Consider the following 20,114-nt stretch of genomic DNA (forward strand, 5'->3'; position numbering starts at 1 on the left):
AGTGAGGTGGGAGGGGAAAACATTAAAAAAATGATTGTGGGTGTGTTGGATGAGGTAGCTGCAAGTTATAGTATAATGAGTTAGAAAGGTGTGGTTTAGGTTAATAAGTGTAAGGAAAGTGGGGGGTGGGAAATGGGGGTAGGGTAGTGGAGTTTTGTGAGCCCGATTGAAGCGAGGGGAAACAGAGCAGGTTGAGCCAAGCCCAGAGGCAAGCACAGTCCAGAAACCATCAGTAAAATTCTAACAGAAAAATACTATGTACTGTTAATAATAAGAAAAAAGAGGTTTTATTGTGTAGTTCTATCAGATAAGAAATGTCTTAAAGCAGACTAATTAGTCCAGCATTTAAAAGACATAAGTTTGTTGAAAACTAACACATTCTTTTAAGAATGGGGGGGGCAACTTGATGCTAAGCTGCCTCCCAGTGTACCAACTCGCTAGAAAGCAGATAATGCCTTAAATAAGTATATTGTAAGTCTTAAAAAACTAAGCCAACATACTTTGCAGAGAAAAAAAGATGCTGCAAGGTGAGAGATAACAGAGCTGAATGATGAGCGATTTTTGTTACAACCGTTTATTCAGTATGCAGGACTGCTAACAGTATACTGACAGTATGGAGAGGAAAAAGACAAAGCTTGGAAGTTAGCCGAGGAGAGAAAAAATAAAAATTGTTACCAATTATGGTGTTTAGCACACAAAAGATAGATGGAGGTATTTTAGAGAGGACTGAGAGAGAACCTCAAACAGTATAAACACAGAGTGTTGAGACTACCACATTATTATTCACTCTAGCACAGTAGTTATTTTTTTTTTTTTGAAAGGTACTTTCCTCCTCAGGCCTCCAGTTAAGGACCCAACGCCCCCTTGGGATCTCATCTTGGTGTTGCAGGCCCTGGTTTCTTCTCCTTTTGAACCAGTGGCCACAGTTGAACTGCACTTTCTGTCATGGAAGATGGCTTTTTTAGTTGCGATTACCTCAGCCATGAGGGTTTCTGAGATCCAAGCCTTATCTATCGAGTCCCCTTATATGGTATTCCATAAAGATAGGGTGTCACTGCAGCCTAATCCATCTTTTCTACTGAAGGTGGCATCAGAGTCTAATATTAGCCAGGTCATCAGTTTGCCAATTTTCTTTCCAAATTTCCAGACCAAGAGAGAGTACAAGTTGCACCTGCTCGATGTTCACAGATAACTGCAGTTTTATTTGTATAGAAGAAAATCTTTTTGTAATTATGATCAACTTTGTCATTTTCTAAACCTTTTCTTGGTAAGCCAATTTCTGAATTTAGTATTGCTCGATGGATTTCTGAATGCATCATCTTGGCCTATCGAGCCAAAAGGTTATCTCCTCCATGGTATATCTGGGTGCATTCCACAGGTCTATTGCAACTTCTGCCGCCTTTTGGTCCAGGGTTCCATTTGATGATATCTGTTCTGCAGCTACTTGGGCATCTGCGCACACATTTATCTCCCATTATAAATTGCATCTTCTTTCCAGGAGCAGGGCATTCTTTGGCTCAGCCGTGTTCCGGAATATCCATCCATGAGGACCTCCCAGGATTTATTGGTAGCTGGGGGACTCTGTCCCTTAGGTTGAATATCAAATGAGTTCAACAACATCAGATAAAGAAGTTATGTACTCACCATAACATGCCATCTGAGTTGTTGATTCTCATTTGTCTTCAGCTGTCCCTCCCTCCTTCCCCCTGACTTGTGTGCCTGCATAGTGGACTGGATGGATAAGTCTTAGCTCCACCTCCTTTGACTTGTTTTTTTTTTTTTTTTCCCTCTTGTTAGACCTTTTTGTTGTTATTTCAGTTTGTTATGGGCAAATTCTTTATATTGGGATGCTGTTGTTTTTCAGCAACAAACTTGATCTGAGGGGAGGAGGGAGACTGGGGTATTATGGAAGGAGAGGAGCTTGGATCCAAAGCTGAAATATGCGACTGAGTCGGATCCGTGGCCGGATCCAGGAACCCCCTTAGTTTGAAGACAAATGAGAATCATCAACTCAGATGGAACATTATGGTGAGTACATAACTTCTTTTTAACATATTTTGCCAGTGACATAAGTAAACTGTATGGTGAACTACATAATTCAAGGTGGTCATTACGAACAGTGGGATATATACTTTCTTCAGCAATTCATATGCAGCATTCTCAGAATTGCACCCCCTACTGAGAAGAACTGCATTAGCATGCATTCAGTGTGGCAGCAATGTTGCTGTCACAGACATGAAGAGCACCCCTCTTACACATGCAAAAGTGGGGATCACGCCAGATGGGGGTTCACCCTGTCTCGACAGGCAAAATGGTATGGCTGTTCACATTTCTGTATCAAGTGATTCTTTGGGGGGGGGGGGTTATGCCTTGCCAGCAAAGGTAGGTACTGGTATAACACACAACTGTTAGGGTAAGGAAAAGGCAGGCTGGGCCATATTCTTCTGCTGTAGACTAGGTTAAGGGTTCCAGATGGTTGCTTCGCATAAGAGACCTTGAGGTCCTGAAATGTGTATGCCTGTTAAACATGATGCTGCCTTTTTCATGTGGCTTCAACTTCAGAAGTGATGACACCTTTGATCCGATCTCTTGCTAACATTTAACCATTGTACTGCATACTGTTTTTCATGTTACGTCTGTATATACTACTACATTACTTGTCAGCTCTTATTTTACTGCACATTTAGCTGTATATCCATACTATTGCACATATTATGTTTCAGTTGTCTCCCCTTTCCTTCTAATGAAGAACTTTAAATGATAGCACCCCACATCTGCTGTACATGTTGTTGCCATGCTAGCTTGCACCCTGTCATATGGGTGGGTGATGGGTCATCCTCAGCTTGCTTGTCACTGTCATATGTTGGGTGTGCTACAAGATTCTACAGCATCATATTGTGCAAAATGTAGCAGTCAGTGAATGCTGTTGGTGTGTACATGAGTATGCCACCAGAGCTATCTAGACTGAGAATCACATCTTCAGCTGATCAAAGACTCATTCTTTGATTCTCATATGGAGATGGCCCTGATTCTGGGCTGTCTGTGTTGTTGTCTCTGGGACTGTATGGGTCTCAGTAGCCATAGCTCCAGCAGACATCTGGCATCACCTAACAACCAACCATGGGGTATGTGCCCAACCTCATGTGTATGTTGCATGGTACTGGGATGCCTGTCACTGGCAACATGAATGCCCCCAGGGATGTGAACTTACAAATCACTGGTGCAGTCTCTGTGGTTGCAAGCTACCTGGCAGTTAACTGTGTAGTAGGCCTGTCTATTGAGGTGAGTGGGTGGATCATCTTAGCCGGCTTCTGTACAGGTATGTATATGCCATTCACTGTACCAAGAATGCTTGATGGTGCGCAGAGTGGTAACCTTTCATTACAGAGGTTGTTTCCTCTTGTGCGGTAGGAATCTGTATGTATTGCTCTGCATGAGCCAGCAGGACACCCATTAACTGCTGCAGGATGTGGGGTGCCTGTGGCATGCATTTTGTGTCCTGTCTGAATCTTTGGAAGGTACCTGTTTCTAGTGTAGTCACATCAGCCTTAGCTTCTAGTGTTGTCTACTTACCTATTCCATCTGCAGTTTCCATAGATTGACACAGTAGACATAGTTCACCAAATGTCTGAGAATCTACTCGCAACCTATCTTATCTTCAGTTACTTAGTGAGATCAGAGTGCAAGATCCTTTTTATAAAGCGCATCCTTTTGTAGTGAAGTTTCATAATTTGATAACCAGAAGGTTGTGCTGCTCTGGTCACATCATGTGGTGTAATACGATTAATGTATTGCATGTTATCTATTTTCTGATTAGCATTTATGGTAATATTTCCTATTGATAACTTGTAAGTGTATGACCTGGTGCACTTCCATGCACATCCCTGTGCATGCTTCTTGTATTTTATGGATCATGCTACTTCAAGTCCACTGTGGTAGGAGTCTCATTTGCATACTGTTCTGGCAGTTGTCAGTGATTGTCATGTGAAGTGCTCTCCTGGTACTTACATCTTTGAATTACATTATACCTTTGTACATGCTTCCTTGTGCATACAGTTGTTGTTGTTGTGTCTTTCGGCTTTTCCCGGTTAGGGGTCGCCACAGCGGAACTCCGGTCTGCTAATGATTGGCTGTTAATTTTTACGTGCCGAGTTGCCAGCCCTGACGCACAACCTTCAACGAAGGTACGCCCATTCACGTATGTCTCCATGCAGAAGACGCTCTAGCTGAGAATCGAACCGGGCAGCGTCTTACTGTGAGGCGACAACGCTTCCTTGTGCATACAGTTATTGCACCTATTTACTTGACCTAGCGTTGAACCATGATCTTTTACTGTTGCTTTTTTGCCATGATTTGATTTAAACTTGTTTTTGTAAAATTGCAAATCCTAGATAAATGTGATTTGAAATGTATTTTTTAATGTTAACCTATTCTAAATGAGTTGTTTATACTTGAGTATATGTCATATGTTTAATGTATTCACTGCTGCACTGGTAAATCCAGCAAATGTTTGTAAAATTAATGTTTAAAACAAGACTGGTGAAATACTTTTTATTTGTATCATGAATTCTGGCTTTCCTTTTTCTTTTTCTTTGTGTTTTGCAGAATGAAAACTGTCTTCATTACTTCTGGAAATGTTTAAGCCACATTTGGTATCTGCACTAGTTAGCATCTATAACCATTTTTTCTTTGCTTTTCCTTAGAGCCACTTCAGTGAGCAAGACTATCCAGCAGAAGAACAAAGCCCTTGCACATCTGAACCAAGTGCTGAATGTGATCTCTTTGGTATTGTCTAGCCAGAAGAGCCTTGGAGAAGGGGAGCAGCAATGCAGACAGCCTATTGGCTGCTGTGTCTCCACTAAATGGAACAGATTGCTGCGGCAGGATTCTTTGATCATCTGCTGTAGCTTGGAGAACTTCAGTGGCTTCACCTTGGAAGAAGGCTGGACCCTTTCTATTCAGCTTTTAACTGGCTCTGACTCCACTAGCATGGCTGCCACATCCTCTTTTCCAGTTAATAAACTTATTTCAGGAAGCAAAATGGAGGTGACTGTCCCATTGCATTTTGGGAAAAATGGCCAGCTGACATTGCCTGTCAAGGTCCAGTGTATTCTCTTTTACAGTTTCACAGAAATTCTGGAAAAACACAATCTGCCAGCTACTGAAAGTCAGATATTAAATGGAGAAGGTACCTGTATAATTCTAAATGAATACAATATTGACTTGCTTCATTGCCTTCATTTGTCTTGCAGTACAGTTTCTGAAACTGCAGTTCCAGATTATGGCTTTCCTGCACATCCGGTAGAAGTATTCTTGAAGTCTTCTCAAAATCTTCTTGGGCAAAACAGCAAGACAGCTGATAAAACACAAGTTTATGGACCTGATAGTACTATAGAAAGAAACCCTGTAGGTCCATTTGTTGCATCCATCAAAGTTTCTTGTAACCTTCTAGAAGATGTGCTGAAGGACTGCAGTTCAGGTTTGTTGTTTTAGACTGCATTTTGAAGCTATTTTATTTCCGAGTATGGGGTGCATAGGAGCACTGCAGTTCTTGTCTGCAAGCTGAGTGTACAGTAGATGTCACATTTTTGGCTTAGCTCGTGGACTTGTTTTAATGCAAGTTTCTCTCTTCTAGGCACACATTCATGTTCTGAATTTACATTTATAATTTAACTTGCTGTAATCATATTTTCAGAATGCATTTTTATCAACTATTTACTGTTGTCCAGCCTGCATCATCTAAACAAGGGTGCCCCATCAGTTTACTAGTTGCCCACTGACTTCCCCACAATGGGGAAAGTACTCTTTTCAGCTGATACCTCTTCCTCCTGTTCATCTTCTTGTGTCGAGTGAGATGTAATAGCACCATGTTGTCTGAGTCCAGGAAATGCAGGCTGTTATGCCCTGACTGTAAGTGCAGTCCATGGTGATTGCAAGCTTGTATTATTTCTTTTGTGAGACTGGAATCTTGGCTGAGGTATGTAGGTTACTGTGGCATTGTAGTTTAGTTTCAGTTCTTCACTACTGAGATGTATTTCTTTGAGGCAGCTTATACCTGATTTTTGTTGTGGCTTGATGGTGTAATAGTGGATTATTATTACTTTTAATGGATAATTCAGACTGCCCCTTTTTCAGTCTTTCAAATATCCCTCACTTGTACATAACAGTTGTAAGTAAAGCAAACTGTGTTGTATCGATTCAAGCAAAGCTTTGCATGTTTTTAGGGTTTCAGTCATCCAGCTGGTCATTATGGAGGCAAGAGCTAGTTCTTTGGAATTTCTAGTAAGAGTGAGTTTTAATGGGCACAGATAATGGTATGTCTAATTTAACTAAGTTTATATAACCAGCTTTCACCCCAACATCTACTCCCACTCTGCTGTCTAGCACATACCTATTTTTATTTATTTAGGTTCATAGGTAAGTACTTGCAGGACATTTTAAACCTTGCCAATTTTCCTTTGGTGCTTGAATTAACGTATCCCATTTGATGTTAGAGTGGCCTTAACTGTCCTATGGTCAATAATTATATATTACCCCAAGTGATAATATAGATTTGTTTGTTTATTTTGCATTGTAAGAGCTTTTATTTGTTAAAAAAAAGACAACGGGAGAAAATTGAGACTGGAGAGGCAAGAAACAAAGGAGCCCCATTCAGGCACAATATACAGTTTTGTCAGCACAGGAACGCCAACAATTTATAGCAGGTTTGACTGCCAGTACCATCGATTGCAAGCAGTAATATACATGTTAGGTTCAGCGCTGTTCATATAAGTATCAGAGAGGTTATCAAGCAGAGTCCACATACAACCACTTTGGAAAATGCCCCTATCCTGCTGAGCTGTGATGTTTCCATGGTGTCGTGCCTTATAAGTAATGTGCGTCAGTTGGCTGACCCTAGAGAGTCATAATGCCTCCGTACCTTAGTGTAATACATGTTCTGAGTATCTCATAAGTGGGGCATGAGGACAGAGGAGGGCACATGGGCCTCAAATAGTATAATAGCCAGGACTGACATTGGTCTTCAACACCTCCTGACATGTACTGTCAACCTCAAACCAAAAGGAAGAGTGATCTAGGGCAGGAAACAGAAATGTGAGACCAGTCACAAGCTACTCCATCCCTACAGTGCCAGCACAGATCAGACCAACTGCTGTAAAATGCAGCAATCTACTGAGAAAGTAAAAGGATAAAACAGTGCATTCTTCTTGCAAATACCCTATGTAGGTAAGAGCTACGGGTACTTGGAGAGCATGTAAAAAATCCCTGTCTGGCAAAAAATATTCCATCTGTCTATATTGCTCAAGTTTGTTCCAGAAAGCTTCTGACCGGGGAGATCATATCTTTCAAAGTCTAATAAAAACATGACATAGAACCAGTCTTGACCCCCCTCACCTACCAGTATTAAGCCAATAATATCATCATGTTTGTATATAGGGATCTTAGTCATTCCCCAGACCTTGCACTTATGCCAGCCTTTACTAATGTACCTCTGCAGCCAATAAAAAAAAAAAAGTCACTTGGTCCGAAAGCAGCCATTGAAACTTTGTTCAGGCATCCACATTGCCTTTTGTGTAGTTGGTGTTCCATAATGCAGACCCTTGGATACTAAACCTTGTATCCTTCATACTTCTTCATGCCCAAAACTTGGGGCTCAAGGAGACAGGTTTAATCATTCCAAAGGAAATTTAGAGAAATAAGTCTAGACATCTACTAAAATAGCAGGAATGGAAGGATACACTTTCAGCAGATGTAGGTGCTTCTCTTTGGAATTTGCGAAACAGCTTGCAAACAAATTCCTGGGTCATCATCCCTATCTGGTTAACAATATGGAAACCTCAGTTAACCTTAGCAATAATGTAGAAATGCAAAACACTACCAAAAAAAAAACAAAAGAACTCAAAAACTGTAGACAATGCAGAAAAAGAATCCAGGCACCAGCTTAGCGCTTTCATCCACTTTTAATTCAACTGGACTTCATCAGAAACAGAGTCATCCATTACACAAGCCCATAAATACAAAATTTCAAAAGTCACATGATAGCAAACCATTCAAAATTTAAAGGCACATTTCAGTATAAGCCACATTAATACACAGATGCTAATACTAAAGGCAGTGTAACCATACCTTAATAAACTTTAGTATAAAAATGACTTTAGTATAAAAGATATTTATTTACAAATGTTATGAAAAAACAAATAAATAATACAAATAAAGTTTCAAGGTCTTTGTGCTTGTAAAAAGCACTTTATATTAACCATTTTGTTGAGACCTGGGGGCTGATCAGCCACCAATAAAATTTGCCAAAGACTTTCATGACATTCTAAAGTAATCTTAAAATTACCACTAAACAAACTAGCATCTACTTGCTCCAAAACATAAAAAGAAAATTTCTTGAAATCCACACAACTCAATGAGTGTCTGGCTAGCGCATTAGAAGGGTACTTGTTCTTAATAGCCAAGATGTGTTCGTAAACCCTCCTACGTAAAGCTCTGATGGTTTTTCTTACATAAAAATATTTACAAGAATTACATACAGCCACATAACCACATTGAATGTATCACAAGTAATAATGCCCCTTAGCCCAAAAAGTCCTGTTGATGTGTGTAAATTCGATAGAAGATGAACCCATAATAAATCTACATTGTCAGCACTGTCCACATGGGTAAGTGTCCGGGGTTGTCAGCTTTTGACTTATAATGTTGGCTGTTACCTTCAAGAATGGATTTAATTTTAACTGTCTTCTTGTACATGAACAATGGTTTGTTACCCAAAATTTTTACTAAATCTGGATTACCCAGAATGACCTTCCAGTTGTCAAAAAGAGTGGACCTTATCATGCCCATTTCATTAGATATTGGAATGGTGAATGCCAACCTACAATTCATTGTTTTTTCATGTGCAGCCCTAAGAATAATTACCATAGCTGCAGACTCAGACTCTCTGTTGTTCATATCTTCACTACCTAAAATTGGTCATGCTATGTTATCTCTAAGCTCCATAACCTCAGAAATGATGTTATCCAACCAAACTGAGTCGTAACCCCTCTGTTGAAAAAAAACAAAATAATTTCCTGGCCTCATTAGTGAAAACCATATGGTCACTAGTTAAACGACTCAAAACGTATAGATTGTCCCTTAATTACTCCACACTTCATGTGACTAGGATGTAAACTGTCTGTGTAAATATTGATTCACAAATGTAGATTTCCTGTAAATCTGACTAACAAAATCCTGGTTAAGGGAGTCTATTTTCAAATGGATATCCAAAAAAATCTATCTCATTACCAAAATGTCCAATGGTAAATGTAAGTTAGTTGAATTGCTCAGATCACAAACAAATGTAGAAAAGGAGTCCATATCACCCCTCCACAAAAAAATATAATCATCAATGTAATATCTATAAAAGACTATGTTGTCATCCATGGCATGTGTGGTGAGATGTTGTAATTCCCACATAGCCATGACTAAATTAGCAAATGAAGGGGCTACTCTTGACCCCATGGCTACACTTGTGGTTTGTTGAAACAAAAGATCTTCAAACTTGTGAAAATTATTCTCAAGTATAAGTTCCATGAGGACACAAACAGTATTTACCATCATTGTCAATGTTAGTATACTGACTTAAATACTCTCTTAACAAATTCAAACCACTTTCCTGTTCAATACATGTGTATAATGAAGTCACATCAAGTGAAGTGAAAGTGAAAGGAAAATATTCCTAATTAACCTGAGACAAAAGTTCCAACAAATGCCATGAGTCACATAAAAATATTTAGACTTTTGTACAACAGGATTTAAAATATGGTGTAACCAAATAGACATAGGTTCTGACTTAGAAAAACTGGCTGACACTATTGGCCGAAAAGAAGGATGTTCTGTCTTTGTGCACTTTATGTATGCCAAATAGTGTCGCCTGTTTAGGGAACTCCACCTGCAAACAACTGTAGGTAGAATGATCAATGTTCTTCTGACTGAATAAATCAAACAGAATAATGTCTACATTAGTAAAACTTTGCTTAATAAACTCCAGGCTAACAACCCTATAACATGTCTCATTCCCCAACAATCTCAGAAGGGAAGAACTGTAGTCGACAGAGTTCATGACTACTACAAAACCCCCCCTTATCAGCCTTCATCACTCGCAAATCACAAATGTTGTCCAAATCCTTCAAGGCTGTTAACTCATTGAGTGGGAGATTCTGCATACTTGAATGCTTAGTACACAACATCCTAAATTGTTTTTCACAGAAGTTGTTAAAAACCTGTAATGTGGAATGTAGCACTGGGTTATAGACACTTCTTACCATAGTCTCATTATTGTCTAAACCTTGTATACCATCAAAAATATATTTGAGGTTTAATTTGCGTGAATAAAGTTTTAAATCCATGAAAAGTCTAGATGTATTAACAGTGTTGGCAGGATTAAATGAAAAACCATGCTTCAAAACAGAAACAGTATCATCACTAAGTACAGAATTACTGAGATTCAAAACATTAATTTGAAAGTCTAATTCTTCTTTCGACCCTTCCGTCCCCCTTTGTTCTTGATTTGGGTAGTTGGCTTTCTAATTTTTCTACTTTTTACCATGGTATTCCTGCTAAAGTTAGTAGGCATAGAGCTTCTGTTGTCAGTCGAAAGCAAGGTAAATTGAAGAGGGACCTTGCAGCATATGCTGCCAACGCAGCCTACCGTGTAAAAACTTTTAAAGATAGTCTTGACAGAGTTGATCAGAATCAGGCAAACGCTATCATTAATACAACTTCTATCAACGTGTCTTATGATTCTCAATTTCCTGTTTCTGTTGTTGGGCAAAATATTACAGGGACTAGGGATACAGAAACAGTTGTTTCTTCTACTTCTTTGAACTCTTCCAATAATGTCCCAGGTCCTTTTTAGTGGACAGTGCAGGGAACAAGAAAACCCTGAAATGGTCAAACAGTAGCCAAATCAAGAACAAAGAGGGATGGAATGGTCGAAAGAAGAATTCAATTTTCAAATTAATTTTTTGAATCTCAGTAATTCTGTACTTAGTGATGATACTGTTTCTGTTTTGAAGCATGGTTTTTCATTTATTCCAGCCAACACTGTTAATACATCTAGACTTATTATGGATTTAAAACCTTATTCACGTAAATTAAACCTCAAATATATGTTTGATGGTATACAAGGTTTAGACAATGATGAAACTATGGTGAGAAGAAGAAGAAGAAGTGTCTATAACCCAGTGCTACATACCACATTACAGGTTTATAACAGCTTGTGTGAAAAACAATTTAGGACGTTGTGTAATAAGCATTTAGGTGTGCAGAATCTCCCATTCAATGAGTTAACAGCCTTGAAGGATTTGGCCAACAATCGTGATTTGCGAGTGATAAAGGCTGATAATGGGGGTTTTATAGTAGTCATGAACACTGTGGACTACAGTTCTTCCCTTCTGAGATTGTTGGGGGATGAGACATGTTATAGGGTTGTTACCCCGGAGTTTATTAAGCAAAGTTTTACTAATGTAGACATTATTCTGTTTGATTTATTCAGTCAGGGGAACATTGATCATTCTACCTACAGTTTTTTGCAGGTATAGTTCCCTAAACTGGCGACACTATTTGGCATACATAAAGGGCACAAAGATAGAGAACATCCTCCTTTTTGCCCAGTAGTGTCAGACATTTTTTCTAAGACAGAACTTATGTCTATTTGGTTAGACGACATTTTAAATCCTGTTGTACAAAAGTCTAAATACTTTTTAAATAACTCTTGGCATTTGTTGGAACTTTTGTCTCAGGTTAATTAGGAATATTTTCCTTTTACTTTCACTTCACTTGATGTGACTTCATTATACACATGTATTGAACAGGAAAGTGGTTTGAATTTGTTAAGAGTATTTAAGTCGGCATACTAACATTGACAATGATGGTAAATATTGTTTGTGTCCACATGGAACTTATACTTGAGAATAATTTTTTTAGTTTGAAGATCTTTTGTTTCAACAAACCACAGGTGTGGCCATTGGGTCACAAGTAGCCCCTTCATTTGCTAATTTAGTCATGGCTATGTGGGAATTGCAACATCTCACCACACATGCCATGGCTGACAACATAGCCTTTTATAGACATTACATTGATTTAATTTTTTTTTGTGGAGGGGTGATATTGGAGTCCTTTTCTACATTTGTTTGTGATTTGAACAATTCATCTAACTTTCTTAAGTTTACCATTGGGCATTTTGGTAATGAGATAGACTTTTTTGGATATCCATTTGAAAATAGACTCCCTTAACCAGGATTTTGTTAGTAAGATTTACAGGAAATCTACATTTGTGAACCAATATTTACACAAAGACAGTTTACATCCTAGTCACATGACGTGTGGAGTAGTTAAGGGACAATTTATACGTTTGAGATGTTTAACTAGTGACCATTCGGTTTTCACTAATGGGGTCAGGAAATTATTTTGTTTTCTTCAACAGAGGGGTTACGACTCCGTTTGGATGGATGACATCATTTCTGAGGTTATGGGGCTTGGAGACAACATAGCACAACCAATTTTGGGTAGTGAAGGTATGAACAACAGAGATTCTGAGTCTGCAGCTATGGTAATTATTCCTAGGGCTGCACACAAAAAAATAGCTTGGCATTCCCCATTCCATTATGTCATGAAATGGGCATGATAAGGTCCATTCTTTTTGACAATTGGAAGGTCATTCTGGGTAAACCAGATTTAGTTAAAATTTTGGGTAACAACCCATTGTCCACTTACAAAAAGACAGTTAAAATTAAATCCATTCTTGAAGGTAACAGCGAAGATTATAAGTCAAAAGCTGACAACCCAGGCACTTACCCATGTGGACCGTGTCGACAATGTAGATTTATTATGAGTTCATCTTCTATCAAATTTAAACACATCAACAGGACCTTTTGGGCTAAGGGGCGTTATACTTGTGACACATTAAATGTGATTTATGTTGGCTGTCTGTAATTCTTGTAAATATTTTATGTAGGAAAAACCATCAGAGCTTTACGTAGGAGGGTTTATGAGCACATCTTGGCTGTTAAGAAAAAGGACCCTTCTAATGCACTACCCAGACACTCATTGAGTTGTGTGGATTTCAAGAAATTTTCTTTTAATGTTTTGAGCAAGTAGATGCCAGTTTGTTTAGTGATAATTTTAAGATTACTTTAGAATGTCATAAAAGTAGAATACAGGCGTAAGGTGCTGCACAAAAGACGAGACCGTGATGTATACAAATAAGGCTTTATAAAATGTCCCAACACAGTGTACACATACTAGTGCCACATACTAGTTGCAGAACTCACAAAAATGACAGCACATGCTTCCAGTGATCCAACAGTACTAAACACACTCTCTGGTATTAAAACTCTCAAATACAAAACCAAAATTCCAGCAGTCCGATAAATTAAGCACTTTTGTCAGGTGTATGACTTCATCAGAATGTAAAAATGCTGGTTAACCAAGTTTAAATAGTGATACTAGCCAATCAACCAACTGTCTAACTTTACATCACTTCCTAATAATTAATTAGAGATAAAAACTTTCATATCAAGACAATCCAATAAACAGTATAAACATTTGCATACTATCTACACTTATAAAAAAGAATGTAATCATGTCTAATAAAAATCCCTACATAGGACAACTAATAGAAACATAATAGATAGTATATAATTAGTTACAATACGTAACAAAACTGTCATAACATAAACATGTTTTTTAATTTCAGAACCGAAACCATAGAAATTCTATCTTTCAGTCCTGGATGATGGTAGTCATTTAACTTAATTTGCCATTTCAATTCAATAAATTCTAAATAGTCATCCATGGGACCTCCCCGAGAACCCAGATCAACTTGTTCTAATATAAAGAATCTAAAGTTGTGGTCTGGCTGTTTACTTATGTGTTTGTATAATGCATTATTCGTATTCATCTGTTTAATGTCATACAAATGTTGATAGATTCTAAGCCTGAGTGCATTTTTTGTTTTCCCCATGTAATAGTTTTCACACATTTTACAAGCTGCAATGTAGGCCACTCCCTTACTATAACAATACATTTTCTTGTTATTGGTTAGATATCCAAAATTCTTAAGTTTTATCTTGTTAGTATCCATGATGTAGGATCATTGGGAACATCTACTACATTTGAATGTGCCCCCTCCCTCAAACCATGTTGGTTTCTCTCAAGCAACCCTTTAAGTGAAATGTCCTTTTTATATGCTATAATAGGCTTAGTACCTAATCTTTCCTGTACATCTTTATCAATTTCAAAAACTGTCCAGTATTTATAAACCACATTCCTGGTTTCATTGAAATTAGGTGTATAAGTAAGTGAAAGGGCACATCCGAAATCTGTTTTGTTTCCTCCTATTTTCCTCATTATCACTATTACCCTGACTCAACAAGGAGGTAAAATGTCCACTCATCCTCTTATTTTTTACTTCATTAATAATGTCCACAATAAAGGTCTCAGGGTAACCTCTCCTTAGAAACATGTTCATCATTATATCACATTCATTATAAAAATCATCCAATTGCACTCAGGCTTAGAATCTATCAACATTTGTATGACATTAAACAGATGAATACGAATAATGCATTATAAAAACACATAACCAGCCAGACCACACCTTTAGATTCTTTATATTAGAACAAGTTGATCTGGGTTCTCGGGGAGGACCCATGGATGACTATTTAGAATTTATTGAATTGAAATGGCAAATTAAGTTAAATGCCTACCATCCTCCAGGACTGAACGATAGAATTTCTATGGTTTCGATTCTGAAATTAAAATCCATGTTTATGTTATGACAGTTTTGTTACGTATTATAAATAATTATATATTATCTATTATGTTTCTATTAGTTGTCCTATGTAGGGATTTTTATTAGACATGATTACATTCTTTTTTATAAATGTAGATAGTATGCAAATGTTTATATTGTTTATTGGATTGCCTTGATATGAAAGTTTTTATCTCCAATTAATTATTAGGAAGTGATGTAAAGTTAGACAGTTGTTTGATTGGCTAGTATCACTATTTAAACTTGGTTAACCAGCATTTTTACATTCTGATGAAGTCATACGCCTGACGAAAGTGCTTAATTTATCGGACTGCTGGAATTTTGGTTTTGTATTTGAGAGTGTTAATACCAGAGAGTGTGTTTAGTACTGTTGGATCACTGGAAGTACGTGCTGTCATTTTTGTGAGTTCCGCAACTAGTATGTGTATACTGTGTTGGGACATTTCATAAAGCCATATTTGTATACATCACGGTCTCGTCTTTTGTGCAGCACCTTATGCCTGTATTCTACTTGGTCTGTACTTGGTTGGACTATTGGTTCTTAGAATGTCATAAAAGTATTTAGCAAATTTTATTGGTGGCTGATCAGCTGATCAGCCACCAGGTCTCAACTAAATGGTTAATATAAAATGCTTTTTACAAGCACAAAGACCTTGAAACTTTATTTGTATTATTTAATTTGTTTTTTCATAACATTTGCAAATAAGTATCTTTTATACTGAAGTACTTTTTATACTAAAGTTTATTAAGGTATAGTTACACTGCCTTTAGTATTAGCATCTTTGTATTAATGTGGCTTATATTGAAATGTGCCTTTAAATTTTTAATGGTTTGCTATCATGTGACTTTTGAAATGTATTTATGGGCTAGTGTGATGGGTGACAATGTTTCTGATGAAGTCCAGTTGAATTAATAGTGGATGAAAGTGATAAGTTGGTGTCTGGATTATTTTGCTGCATTGACTACAGTTTTTGAGTTCCCTCGGTTAACCTTCTTTTGGCCTTTGTAGTCTTTCCATTATCTGTTTGGCTACACCGAAAAGAATGTAACTGTATATCTCAGAACTGTATACCCCTTGATTAGATCAGACTTTGATGTTCTCTTTTTACCCATGAATAAGTATGTCCCTAACAGACCTGGAAGAAGCTGTGTTGCCAGGTGTCACTCATGTAAGCTGGTGGGTGTTCCAGCGATCCCATTTTAATATGTGGAAATTGAAGCACAAGGACCAACTTCACAAGACAGAGCTGTTAGTCCATAGGCTGCTTTCTAGTCGGCATTTACTAGTGTTCCTTTCAGTGCCACAACCCAAGAACTCCTTTAAGATATCCATTGTTTGCTTACTCTTGGGGCAGTGCAAAGAGGGGCTTTCCATTTATGTACTGGAGAATGCCCACTAAAGAGAACCTGCAATTTTGCCATATTGATTTTAAAACTGGAGAGTTTACCAGACTTTTATAATCATTCCTATCAGCAGAGATCCTTTCAGATAAGAGGGTAGGAGGAAGGATGACGGTATCACACTTTGTTCCTATTTCTGCATAGTTTGCCTACATCCAATCTACCAGTGGTTACATAGCCGTAGTGAAAAGGAGAGGGGAAAGTGACATTGTCATTTTACAGATCACAGCAGCAGAAGAATCCTTATCCATAGGGAAGTAACCATAGTTGGACATCCACCCTTCCACTGACTTTAGAATTCTTTGAATAGCCTCTCTGGTGTGTCTGAACTTCTACATTTCCTAGGACATTAGTCTGGCATATTAGTAAAGGGAAGTAGCTTCCACCATCTTCATTTCCTTTTTGACACACCATGACATTCCCAGAAAATCTTACAGGTAAGTGTGCATGTGGAAGATGAACAGTCTACTGAATTTTCAGCAGTGCCATTATAGGAGTCAAAACAAAGTACAGATGTTTGACAGTTTTGGTCTGGGAAGTAATGAAAAGCCCAGCCTTTCTTCTATAATAGAGGCCTTCTAGCCAATGGGAGGAGGTTTCACTATATTTAACTTCAAAGCCAGTATTTCAGGGCTAGATGCTCCTGACGTCTACATTTGTCTACTAAATTTGTTTATAGGATATTTGTAGAAGAATATGAAACTTTATGGAACAAACTTATTCTCTGGGCCACCAAAACTTCCACATCAGGAATGATTCTTCCAGTGAAATTGTCCACTCCACATAATTTTCCAGTTCTGAACTTGATGAAGAGAAATTTGCTTACCTAATTCAGGCATCCTCCCCACTGTGTTTAAGATGCTTATGATGACGAGTCTGTGCTCTTGACCTCCACTCCAAAAGATACTTTCTTTGGAGAGAATCTCAGTCTGATGAGGGAACATTTTAAGTGTGAGTATAACTTATATGAATCACATAAAAAAACCTGGGCCTTATATATATATAGAAAAGGCCAGGCCTCTTGAGTTGCTCAGGTTTCCAGAGTAAGGGAATCCACTTAATACATCCAAAATGCCTGTGAGAATGGGCCATAAGCAGTGTCCTCAGTATAATGACTCCCAGCTTGTGTGAAGACTGGAGGGGCTGCCCATTTTTCTAAGAACTGTGAAGAAGTGCCATGAAAGACTGACAGAGGCCTTCATTGTTAAACCCCATGTACATCATGGGGAAGCCTCTTTTAGGTTACCACTTCGAAAACATCCTGGACTCTAAACATAATCATAGGGCTCCCTTCTAGGTATAAAGCTAAACCTGATCATGTTGGACTAACCTTTAGCAAAGAGTTTAAGTGATTTTACCCAAACTGACACACACAGCATATAATTGTTTTTTAACACCTTTATTGAATTATCACTTGTGACTTTGGCAGACTTGCATTTATATAAAACAAATCAAACCATATTAACAAGTTTACATGTACAAACATTATACATCACATGTATTGTTCAATGCAATATAATCAAATCAACATTCATAAATTGTTCAGTTCCTGCTTTTTCTTAACCTCATAAACTTCATTCTTCTTCCAAAACATTTTTAAGCATGTCTTGTTCCCACAATTTCTATTTTTTTTCTATGTAATTTGCTCTTCCCCTTTTCTAAAGATCCCACTTCCTGGTCTTTTATCTCTGTTACAATACACACTACTTCAAATATGGTTGATTTATTTATTGACATTTGTTAACCGTGTTAGTCCAACTGAGCCAGGAGCCCATTTTCAGGGGAGACATGAGGAGAAAATCTCCAGAAATAATACAAGTAATTATATTTACAAAATATTTAAGTAGGGTCACAGAAATATAGTACAAGTCAAAAATTGTGCACAGCAGTACAATGCATAGGTAAAATAAAGTTGAAATGTACAATTTCCAAAATTTGAGAACAGTATGCAAGCATAGGCCAAATAATAATTAAAAAGTTTAGAGAATATTACACCGAGAACAGTATGAATAGTTTTCTAGACCAAGTACAAGGAGGAAAAAGGGTTGCTAGGGAAATGCAGATAAGATGAGAAGAGAGGAGATTAGTTCAAGTAGGGGTTTGACAAAGGCATGACCAAGTCTTCAGGAGAAAAAGTTTAAGTTCTTTCTTAAACAGGCATTTATGCTGAATGTTTGTTATGTTGAGAGTGAGTGAGTTCCAAACATGGGCTGCAGAGCATTTGTAAAGGGTCTTGCCAATGTTTTTGGTAATTTAGACTTTGATTTCTATTTTCTAGTAATTGCTTTTCTGGCAGCCACCAGAATTAAACTTGACAAGACCTTACTATGTCTAAGCAATTCAGATCATATAGCCCATCTCAAAAATAATTTCCTTGGTTACGCTCATTTGCTTGTCCAGTACCTGACAGAGTACACTGTAGGAATTTTTTAAGTGTGCCAAATCATTACTTTCTGAGAACCTATGCTCCAAGGCTTCTCTTCTTTCCCCATTACACCTCTTGCATTTTCCGTCTTCCTGGGGAATAATTCTTTGGAGTCTGCTTAAGGCATGAACGTATCTATACAAACACTTCCTGGCAAAAATCCTAAATCTTCTAGATTTTGTTGCATATTTGGGAGCCATACCTATGTCCTCCTATTGTTTCTTTTCACAATCTTTTCTGACCTCATCTGATTGATTTCTGTAGTTATTGTGCAGTATTTTATATGCTGTACTAATTATCCCTTTTTTAACATCAGCTTCTGTTCTAGACTCGACTAAAAGCTCAACTAGTGTAGGTCTTTCATTTAGGATTCCGATATCCCTAGCTCTTTGCCTATACTCTGATATCAGTCCCTGATAAAGAAGGCAGTCTCTAACTTGCAGTCCAAATGTCTTCTTTGCCTCTTCCCATTATATTACCTTTCCCTCTCTGTTTATTCCCAGAACCTTGTTTCCTTTGCCAGCTTCCTCTGGTAAATTCCAGCCTCCTCTTGCATATTCTCTGTATCCCTAATTGCAGTTATCCCTATTGACAGAATCTGCTTTCTCCATTCCTGTGTTGGCTTGTATGTTTTTCTGCTACTTTATAAATATAATACTCTGTATGACTGTTCTCAAAGATCTGTGAACAAAATCCTACTCGTTCCTTATTTCTTGAATTATCCCCTTGCCTCATCATCATCCCTTTCCACTTTGAATTGTAACTTTCTGTTTGTGCTATGTATTATCTTCTTCCAAGCTTCACCCTTCTGACAAAGCTTTAACTGTGAAGCTCAAAATATCCCTTCAGATATAAGTAATCCTAAACCTCCTTGTTCTATTGGAAAAATGAACTTGTGCCATTTGACCCTTGCCCCCTTCCACTCCCAGATAAAATCCTTCAGCTCTTTATTAATTACTATACTATCCAGAACTTCTGCAGGTGATAAAAGCATGCCTGACCTGTCTATAATGCTAAAGGGACTAAAACATTTTTACTGTTTGTATCTTGTTACCATATCCATAGGCAAGAGCTTTCAGTTTCTCAGTTTTTGTATTACACTTTATTTAGTCTCTTCCCACATATTCTTAGCTGCTATAACATAATTCTTTTTAACTAATACTCCTAAATAATTCATTTTTTAATGTCCCCATAAATATGGATATTGCTGACCCAATTCATGTGTGGGTACATAATTTGCAGCTATAGCCTTTGTTTCATCTTCGTTAAGTGTATATCCCCAAAAACCGGAACTGTTTCAGAATGTGTTTCACAACACTGAGATGTCCTTTTCTTGTCATAACAGGTACAAAATAATATAATCTGCAAATAAAACCAACTTTTCTCAAATATCTTAGTGATTCTATCCTTGAATTTCTGAGTCCCTTATTTTCTTTGCCAATTGTACTAAATATAATGCAAACAAAGTGGAAA

The 20,114-nt window shown here is 37.6% G+C and overlaps 1 protein-coding gene across 8 annotated transcripts in view; it reads left to right on the forward strand.

The window, feature by feature from the left end:
• Window positions 1-20,114, forward strand: part of FAAP100 (FA core complex associated protein 100) — a 474,918-nt gene that overhangs the window by 163,912 nt on the left and 290,892 nt on the right. For all 8 annotated transcript variants that reach the window (XM_044085052.1, XM_044085047.1, XM_044085051.1 and 5 more), the window contains one exon: window positions 4,704-5,479. In XM_044085052.1, the coding sequence (XP_043940987.1) occupies window positions 4,704-5,479 (776 nt within the window). The remainder of the gene's footprint in view (window positions 1-4,703; window positions 5,480-20,114) is intronic.

The sequence above is a fragment of the Protopterus annectens genome, chromosome 10.part0, assembly GCF_019279795.1.
Source record: "Protopterus annectens isolate FY-2018-M chromosome 10.part0, PAN1.0, whole genome shotgun sequence".
NCBI lineage: Eukaryota > Metazoa > Chordata > Ceratodontiformes > Protopteridae > Protopterus > Protopterus annectens.